Here is a 10,515-nt window from a genome sequence, read left to right as displayed (position 1 = left end):
CCTCCTAGGACCTGGCGTCCACATATGTGGACCTCACATTTTGGGTTCTCTAGACCACAATACTAACTTTTCCCAACAAGGGCCTGGTGACCACATATGAGGATATTATACTGCCACTCAGTAATTGAAATTTAAAACTAATGTCCTCATATGTGGACATCATTTTTCTCAGGTCCCAATCAGCCTAAATAGCAAAGAGAAATTAAAAATGCACGCCATGCAAGAGTTCGGGTCTTAGTCGGTTAAAGACATTATTTCATAAGATGTACCTTGATTTTCAGACTCTGTTAAACATATTTTTTATCACCAAATTAAATGACTTCCTGCAGTGTAATGTAAAAGTGATGCTAGCACTGTCTTACCTGCCAAGCATCAATGCAACAGCTCTGTGCAGCACACCAAAAACAATGATTACAATAGCAATTCCTCATGCTTTCAAACACACTGTCAGTTTTTGTCGGACTTCAAGTTTGTAAATAAGAAGAGGTTAGCATTATTTTCCACAATTGAAAATTTAGTATGTGATGGATTTTGTGCTTATAAGAAGCATAACAAAGTAATAATAAAACCTATCCATCTTTTGAAATCCCACCTTAAAATTTAACATTGAAACATAAAGTTATGCCTCAAAGGAATTGAATTGATTTAAACCTGATGAATAGTTTTCAAGTGTATAAATTATTTTTGTGCTGCACTCTCTTCAGTATTTATAATGGACAGAACTAATCGTTCATGATACACCCTTGTCTAAAAGCAAACAGGTGTCACCTCTAATCTGGCTGCGTTGAGGGCTAATGGTGATGGCAGCAGCCACATAATCTTATTACACTTGTTGGCATGTTGTATACTGCTGTACTTCTGGCTAAACAGTTGGCTCTTTCTTTTATCATACATAATTCTTAAAACGGCTTAAACTACAGAAACTGGTTTTGATGTTTGGTACAGTACTCATTCAACTACTGGCTGGTTAGTGTGTTCTTTCTTCTTTTTGCTTTCTAACCCTCATGGAAAAATCATCACTTGCCTTCACATTTCATATAGGCAAATTTCATAATTGATATTGTATTAGTGTAACAATAACAAAGAAGCAGAAACACTAAGATGGACAAATCAACAAATAATCCAACAAAAAAGGACAAATCATTGAAATTACAATTTAACAATTTAAAGGGAGACCCCAAACTTTATAAACTGATACATGATACATTCTTGTCTTATTGAGGGCTAACGGTTATGGCATTGACCACTACTTAAGTAATAGTAACAATACCATGCAAAATACTCTGCTATAAGCAAAAGGCACCTTAATAAAAAACACATACTTAAATTAACACCACTCTGACAGTGTCAATAACAACTGAACATTATTATCTCCATAAAGGAGATGTAAGACACAGGTGTTTTAGTGGATTGCATTAGATGTTACAGGTGTACCTAACCTAAGACACTTCTCTTCATGAAACCTGTGCATGTGTTGGTTTTCATTTCCAGCACAACAGTTCTGTCATTTTAATTTCATGCAACCTTTTTTACAATTTCTCCCTGAAGGATTTATTAGACTTTCATGTCATTTTGCACACTACATGTTTGGATTTGCTCATAAGTAGCTATTTGACAGCATTTTGAAAAGACAAACTGTATGACTATGCATTGATAGCTTATTATGAAAGCAGGCAAATAGGAATTTAAGCATAATTCTTGAAACAATTGATAATGGAGCAAACGGTAACATGGGCAAAAGTTGCAATATGTACAGGATAAAACTGTGTCCTTGTTAAAAAATGTATACACTTTTTCAGGTGTGGAAGTGTCGAAAACACACTTTTAAAAAAATCTAAATCAGTTAACATCGCCTGATGGTCCACTAGCTGTCTGTTCAAAGAAAAAAAAGAAAATCTGGTGTTCCTCCACAGCCTTGGCTCTGTAAATGGGAAATAAACCAAGTGTCGCGCATCAAGCCACACAGCGCTGTTCCAGCCAATCGGCAACAGGAGGTTCTAGCTCGTGCCCTGGAGAATGGAAGAAACAGAGAAGAGGGGAGATGGGCTAGAGGGGGCAGTGGGAGCGACGCCAGAGATGGTAAATTAGGCACATGCTTACGGATAGTGCCAATTTAAGGATTACTAGGGGACAGAGAAGGAGCAGTCTACCCTTATGTTACTGACAGTCCTTGTAGAGTTCTCAGTGGGATTGATTGGGAGATTGCAAACATGACACCAGTGCAGAGATTGGATGTAATGGTGAGCACATTGAAGAAATTCCTACCAGTGGCGCTTGTGACGGCAGGATATATTCGGTCAGACTAGGGAATAAATTCAGAAATTCATTTTTCTTGCATAAAAAGGGATAAAAAAACAAACACCTTAAATTGTTTGTAATTACAGTACTAGATTAAATGTACTTAGTTACACACCATCACTGTGACCACACAATCTCTTTATGCTTATTGCACTGTGAAATACTCTTTACTTACTGTTCAGTCGGCCCCACAACTTACTCTTAGGGGTGAGGGTATAGTGAATAGTTAAAGACAAATGTCAGGAAGAATAGTCATATGTGAGTTGAAACTCTATTTGCAGGAGTTGGTGGCTGATGCGAAGTGGAGTCTACTACAGACGTCAGAAATACCAAACAAGAATGGGCACCAACAAGGAAATTAATCACTTTCTACCGATTCCCAAAAAGTTGACTTTTCGAGATGAAAGGTTTCCTGGAGACACTTTGATGATATGGAAATAACGTTATGCATCATAAGCTTGTGTTTAAATGTTGAATGGTCTTTTAAGTGCAAATATGGGATTAAGTCAGCTTGAGGATTTTTGACATCAGCCCAGCAATGATATTTGGCAGCTTTTCTTCCTGTAAAAATCTCATGTTGTTTGCATGAGCTGGATTTGTTTCAGCAATATGAACCTTTATACTTGATGCCAATGAAAACCATTTGAACATGAGTGAGAGAGAAAGGGATGAGAGAGCAAGACAGAGAGAGTGTGTTTTACAGTGGGTTTGTGTGGTGATTTTTGGACAGAACATCAAAAAACACAGCAAAGCAAAAAGACAGCTGGTTCTGTTTGCATCATATCTCACACAAACACGCATACACAGTGTCTTTACACTCACAACCCCTCAGCACACACATAACACAATCACACAAATGCAGCAAATCATTCATCCATCTTTTATGCTAGGATGCACAAAACTTCGGCATCCCTTTGTAAATTGCAGCTAATGCGTGTGAGAGAGAAAAAGGAGGGTGAGCAAACTGGGAATACAGAAGTAGAGAGATGGAGGGAGTGGGAGCAGAGGCAGATTGAGAAGTCATGACAAGAGAGAGAAACAAATGTGAAAGATAAGAAAAAAGATGGGCTGAAAAAAAAAGAGAGGCGTTAAGCGGTCAAATATTGCTCATTGTCCAGGTCTGATTTTATAACCCTCCAGGATTCTTTCTTTTATTATCTTTTTTTTTCTTCATGCTGTTGAGGTCCTTTTTCAGCATTCCTATTATTTTCTGCATTTTATTCTCTCATTCCATTCCCTTTATTTTTTTGTGTTTTGCTAACCATCATTATTCATCCACTCAGTTCCATTAAGACAGACCGAGTCTAAACTGGTTCCTGTCATCTTGTCTGGTCTCATTTACATTTACATTATGTTTTAGGCATGCAGCAGATGCTTCCAGCCAGAGCAAAGTCTAAAACCAATACAAGATCCAGAATATGAGCCGGCCAGAAATCGCAAAGTGTTTTGCTTTTGTGCTTTTTTTAGCGATGGAACAGATCATGCAGATAGATGAGAAATACAGGAGGGAATGAGGCTGAAATGTGAAAACTGAAGCCAGTTCTCTTCATTAAATCTCTGCATGTGTTGGTTTTTATTTCCACCACAACAGTTGTTCCACCAGTTTAATTTTATACAAAACCAATTTTTTCACAATTTCTCCCTGAAGGTTTTATTAAATATTTATGTAATTTTTCACACTTCATGTTTGGATTTGCTTACAAGTATTACACAACGTTTTGAAAAGTCAAAGTCAATAATTATTTAGTACCTAATACAGTGTAGGTTATTTGTACATTAAGTTCAATAGTTATAAGCTTGTCCTGCATTTTGTATAGAAAATAGGAAAGAAGAAAGTCAAAATATTCAGCACTTAACTTAATGTACTATTGAACTGAATTGAATATAGGCTTAAGAAACATGCACCCACAAAAAGTTTCCATCACGTAACAATTTACTGTCTAAAATCGTCAACATTAGCTAACAAGAAGCTAGTCTACATGACAGTAGCAAACACTACAGATGTGATTTGACTGACCATTACATGCCAGGTTTACAGTTATCTAACTGTTAACAACAATACTTAGTTACAGTTTTTAAGTCTTCAATGCTGCTTGATGTATTATGTGCAAACCGCTTTTATTGATATTGTAAATATTTAAGCTCCAATTTTAATTTTTAAGTTTTTTTTCCCCTGTACAACTGTTGTCTCTCTTAGACTTTTTTCCACTACTGTGTAAAGTCTGAATGTGAGGAATGGTTACGTGAGCATCTATCAGACTTTTATTCATTTTTATTTCAGATTATTTCAGACCTTTAATTTGTTACAAAAATGAGATACATTAGACTTGCCTGTATATATAAGTGGAACACTTGAATACAATGAAGTCATCTATAATGTGCTTTTACTACTTCAGATCACTCTTACTCCAGTTTTTCCTTCAATGGAAGAAAAACAGACACTTATTTTCTTCCTCCTTTTGTAGTTACCAGTTAAATAGAAATGGGTGAGACTTTTTGTGTTGGATTAACTTCATAGACAGATAAATTGCAAAAGGCTGATAATGATAACATTGGTGATGGTGCCCATTGCTGCTTTATGATGAAAAACTTAACTTAAATCCTTTTTAGTAATATTATCATTATTATCATAGCTGTCAGTAAAATAAACAACAAAATAAATAAACACAAAAATGTATGCCTCATTTTGTGTTGGGATATTTGTCATAGTTGGAGTTATCCTTGTTGTACTTAATCAGTGGACTGCCATCAGATATTGTAATAATGAGAATGAGAAATACTCAGATGTGTTGCCTACTGTCACTTTCAAAAGTCATTTAAGAACATGTTTAATGATTTACCTGTAAGCGTTATATGATGATGCCTCCAACAATTATAAGATGTGCTCAAAAATTCATCATGACTTCAAAAAATACAGACATTGCTTAACTATATATATATATATATATATATATATATATATATAAAATTCTTTTTTCCTTTTTTTCAGTGAGTCAAAGTGGTCTTGCAGGTGATGTTTGTCCAGATCCTGGAGTTCCAGAAAATGGCAAGAGGATGGGTTCTGCCTTCCAGTAAGTTCACTTTGTATTTTATTTTATACGCTATATTAAAAACATCTAGGTGTGCCTTAGACATTGTTGATCTTTTGATCAGTGCAAGGATCTTCTTCGTTTGTCAGGTGTGTAGAAATCAGACTGCAGTTGTTTCCTGCAATAGATTACATTTGCAAACATGGCACACATCCTCAAATCATTTGGATGACTTGTGAGTTGAGGGACGCTTGCTCATTTTATGTGCATTTTGTGCTTAGCTTATGTTGTGTTGTTTAAATTCTTAATTTAGAGCAGCTTGGTTATTGCAGCACTATACATGTGGTAATCAGAGGGATTGAAAGGACTCCTGATGGGCTGGTATTTTTTTTGGACTGATTACTGGCAATTACAATTTAAAATATTGAGCCTTGCTGCAGAATGAAAGGGAGTTGTACTGTGAAAACACACACTCTGTTTACTCTAGGTGAGGTGATCCACCTCCCACCCTGCTTTGGCTATACACAATGCTTGTCTGTGCAACAGGCAAGAGTGACAATAGGTGTGGTCAGGGACTAAAGATGAGCTTATTTCAGGTCTCATGACTCCTTATGTTTGAAATAGGACTGTTCCTGTTTGTTCAGATTATCTTGAGGTTACAGACATGATGACTTTAGGGCCCAGTTCAGATTATAAATTATTTCTTCAGAAACAACCATGTCTTTTAGTTGCCTCTCTCTCATCTTCACTCATGGGCATCCTCTATCCCACAGGCTGAGAGTGAGTGCAAGTCTGCCCCTGTTCTGGTCCCAGAATTAGTCCAATGAGCATGGAACATCCTTACCAAAGCTCTCCATCGTTTTCATGGAGACTGAAGTATTTTGTGGTTTATGTATCGTCATAAATAATTTCTGTCAGTTGGAGACCTGTTGTTACAGCACTGGCTTTTTAACTTTGAAGCATCTTATTTAACTGGCCTGTAACATACTTGAAAAACAACAACAACAACAAATTCACATTTGCAGTCTTTAAATTTCTCCAAAGGGGGAAACTGTCCCTCCCCACAGGCGGCACAGTGGTCGAAATTGAAGCAGCTATTACTTTCTTTGTATATAGTTGGTGGACATCTGTGGTTCTAAACTGACGCTGTTACTTAATTTCATTAGTAGCTCTTCTGCCCAGAGACAAACTCTTAACCATCAGTATTTACCAGTTTACATTGGCTCTACAAGGGTCCTTACTCATGTAGGAGGGATACGCAGAGAATGTCGAAGAATATGTCAGAATTAGGATCTTGGGTGATAAACAAGGACTTGATGGACGCAGGGATTTTCAAATGTTTCACTCCATGGTGTCTGTCATCTAATCGGTAGAAAGGGAGACATAATTTTATTTAATCAGGAGTGAGCAATTATAAAATAATCACCTCTCCCTATGACTCATTCACTTAGCATCAGTGGCAGCTAAATTGTTCTTACATTTTGCTTATGATTATGAGAGAATCAAGACAGGCAATTCATTTTTACTTCTTTCTGCGACTATTTTCAGGCTAAAAAAATGTTGGCAATATTTTATCATTTAATAGCTCTGGCTCCTGGTGCTGTTCTTTACCATTAGAAACTATGACTGCACAAACTCTGCAGGACCATTAGTGGAGTTGTCTGAGTTAGTGAAAGGTCATTACCTCCATTTGTGCATGTGTTTGTGTGCACATTGGCATGGATGTGCTTGGTGTGTGTTACAGGTTTGTATCTAATCATCATTAAGCACTGAGATGCTGGAGCTGGAACAGAACTGTGGTGTGATGAGATAAAACAGGAGAAATGGAGAGGAAACATAGCTGCAGAGAAAACTAAAGAGTTTTCACTGCAGATGTGCAAGATGGCTGTAACTTCGTTTGTCATGGCAGTTTTGATCCATAGACAACCACATTCACATTTGTCATGGACCGGTTTTGGCTCTTTTCAAGGAAATAGCAATAACAACAAAGTTTACTTTCCTGTAATTGTAAATTTCACAGTGTGTGGCTGGATGTAAGGCATTTTCAGAGTCATCAGCATCAACAAAGTAGCACAAACCGTAAACCGAATGACCCAACTCTCTGTGACAAAGGCACTAACAGAGAGATTTGGCCAGGGTGTAAAAGTCTACAGTGTTTAACAACAGGGTGGAGCCACTGAAAACTCAGAACCCTACACAGTGAACGTTTGTCCAGGTGGTAGACTGTGGTGTGTCTCAGCAGGGAGGAGACATTAAGCTTTAGAGACAAGACACCATGCAGACTTCCACTTAGATAGCTGAACATCCCTCTCACATGTTAGCCAGCAGGGTGTTGGAGAGACAAGGATGATCAGAATAAGTGATGAAAGAAAACGGAGAGAAGGCATGACGAGAGGAGAAAAGAGAACAGAAGAGAGCAAGGAATAGCAGACAACAGAGAAAAGGCATGAGTGGAAAAAGATACAATGACAAAAGTGTCTCACAGGAAGAGAAGAATTATAGATCCTAATTGGATGATTTGTGATGACAGTTATCTTCCACAGAGATCTAAAAGATACTGCATCATTAATATTGTGATCATCATTCAAATTATTTCTACAATCATCCACTGTAAGTGTCCTCTTCTCTTCTGATACTAGCAATAATGTAAGAGTTTTCTACAAATATCACAATGTCAGCTGAATGTGTCTTTGTGAAGCAGTCAGAGGCAGAATCAAAGTTACTGTTATTACTGTTTTTGACAAGTGTTGTTACTGTTGTGTCTCCTTAACCAGAGTTGGCTCCAGCGTCCAGTTCAGTTGTGATGACAGCTATGTACTACAAGGATCAAAAAGTATCACCTGTCAACGAGTCACTGACACACTGGCTGCCTGGAGTGACCACAGACCCATCTGCAGAAGTAAGTTTCCCTGTCATTCCCATGCAACATGCAACAGAGATGAAGAGAATGATGCTGCTCTGCACACTGTTGTCATGTCTACTGACAGCACGAGGACACGTCGTGCAGAGGATATCTGCTGCTTAAGTCTATTTTTGTTTAAAATATATTATACTGATTTTGCTGGCATTAAGTAACTAAGTAAATTTGTATGTTGCATCTTTTGATAACAACTGCTTCACAAATCAGTAAAATGAGAAATAACAGACATACATGAAGCACCAACAACCAAAATCCTGTCTGAACAGAGGTTTTCATCACTACAAACCAAAGAGCTTCACACAGCGTCACATTAATGGACACTATCATACACGGATTGTGATGGAGCAGCCAGGTGAGGCACTGACCTGCTTATCTGGGATTCTGTGTGATGCTCAAGGACACTTCTGCACGCTGTTAAGCAGGAGTCGCAAGTTAAACCATCAACCCCAATGACCCGCTTTACCAACTATTATTGCCTCAGAGGTGCAAGAGTTTAAAATATGCCCTACATGTCATCAAAGACTCTGCTGTAGGCGATGTAGAAATGAAACTAGACTTGCATTTTCATCATAAAGCAGGAATATGTCATCCAAATGCAGCAGTATGAATTTTTAATGTGTTCTTAATAGTTCTTGGTTGGTAGTAGACTGATATGGCAGGAAGGCTTTAGTTTTATGAGGCTGTGGCTTCACGGATGGAACATGTTAGTAAGTACAATTTATTGTTAGTTTTCGTTTCTTCAGGTGACTTGTTGATGATAATAACAAGATAAAACAATGCTAAACTTTCTTTTTTCCAAGTTATTTTTTCTGGCTTTTCTGCCTTTATTATAGTGATAGTGAGAGAGAGACAGGAAGGTTGCGGAGAGAGAGAGAGGGGATAACATGCAGCAAAGGGCCACAGGTTGGACTCAAACCAAAGTCTAAATGGTATGTGCTCGACCAGGTGAGCCTCTGGCAAGGAATCTTGCTTGGGTGGGAAAAGTTGAGAATGTAACTAAGATTTTGGCCATGCAAATCCCATGCAAAACTATACAATAAAACTAAATAAATATGGCATAAGACAGTACATGCATTTACAGAAGTTTTCCTTCATTCATAGTAAATGATTCTGATTCTTTTCACAGTTAAAACTAAATATTTTTCAATGATTTGAATAGATCCAGTATTAATTTCTTTCATGGCTGTTTTCCTGGTTGGAAAAACAATCAAGCCATTATGAATATTGTAGGCAGAATTATGGGGATGTTCTTGTGCTTGAGCTAGGAAAACGGTCTCAAAAATTGTAAATTGTCGACTCACAATTTTTTATTATCATTCTTTTGCTGCTCCTAGCAACCACTACCATGGCTTGTGTGTCAAGTGAAAATGACAGAAATGTATGGCTGGACAATCTAATGCAATCCCGATCCCCATTTTTAAAGCATTAAATGGTAATAACTTACATAAGAGAGGCATTAACTGAAATTTTTAAAGCTGTATGTGATTATCTTAAATTTTCTAATGCTGAGGCTCTGAAAGTATAGTGTCATAGAGACTTAATAAATATATCACTGTGATTTACATTTTGCAGTTTGTTGATGTGTTAAAATCACAACTCCTGACTGAGTGACTAAATAAATAACTGTGTGAGTGGCAGAGCAATAATGCAGGGGCTCTCACTGCCCACGTTTACTGACAAAACCCTGTTGGATTTATTGCTCCACAATGAAAAGGCAGACAGCTAGCATACACACCCAGGTGTGCGTGTGCATACACACACTTACAATGATACAACAAGTGTCCAAGGGACAATGTCACACACCTCATAGCTGCAGCAGTATTTGCCTTGAGCTGTGTGTGTGCGTGTTTGACGGACAGGCAGTCCCTGTTCTCAGACACATACTGTAGGGTCTCTGTCACATCGTATTATACTGTGTGTGTGTGTGTGTGTGTGTGTGTGTGTGTGTGTGTGTGTCTGTGTGTGTGTGTGTGTGTGTGTGTGTTGTGTCTGTATGTCTGTCTGTGACTGCGGGAACCTGCCAGACCTCATGATACTGGCTACTCTTGTCATGAAGAGGCAATAGAGATGGAGGGAGAGGTAGAAGGTGAAAGAGATGGAAGGACATGTGGATATTAATTCTACAACTAGAAAATTCCAGGGAAATTTTGAGTGCCACGGGGGCTACTGCCGGGATGAGTACATGATTTATTTCCAGTGTTCAAAAGTCACCCTGATCATATTCTGGTTTTGAGAAATGTCTTGATATAAAAGACTCTGATATAAAAC

The 10,515-nt window shown here is 37.8% G+C and overlaps 1 protein-coding gene across 1 annotated transcript in view; it reads left to right on the top strand.

Moving 5' to 3' along the window:
* The window catches only part of LOC111645918 (CUB and sushi domain-containing protein 1-like), a 282,987-nt gene that overhangs the window by 92,006 nt on the left and 180,466 nt on the right, over positions 1-10,515 (top strand). Inside the window, exons 6-7 of the mRNA XM_087170782.1 lie at positions 5,288-5,369; positions 8,102-8,226. Coding sequence (XP_087026908.1) covers positions 5,288-5,369; positions 8,102-8,226 — 207 coding nt within the window. The remainder of the gene's footprint in view (positions 1-5,287; positions 5,370-8,101; positions 8,227-10,515) is intronic.

This window comes from Seriola lalandi, unplaced genomic scaffold (assembly GCF_002814215.2).
Source record: "Seriola lalandi dorsalis isolate HSWRI2012SDOR001 ecotype SW California unplaced genomic scaffold, Sedor1 jcf7180002054959, whole genome shotgun sequence".
Taxonomy (NCBI): domain Eukaryota; kingdom Metazoa; phylum Chordata; class Actinopteri; order Carangiformes; family Carangidae; genus Seriola; species Seriola lalandi.
Note: the sequence above shows the minus strand (reverse complement) of the source record. Positions and strands in the feature narration are given on the sequence as shown.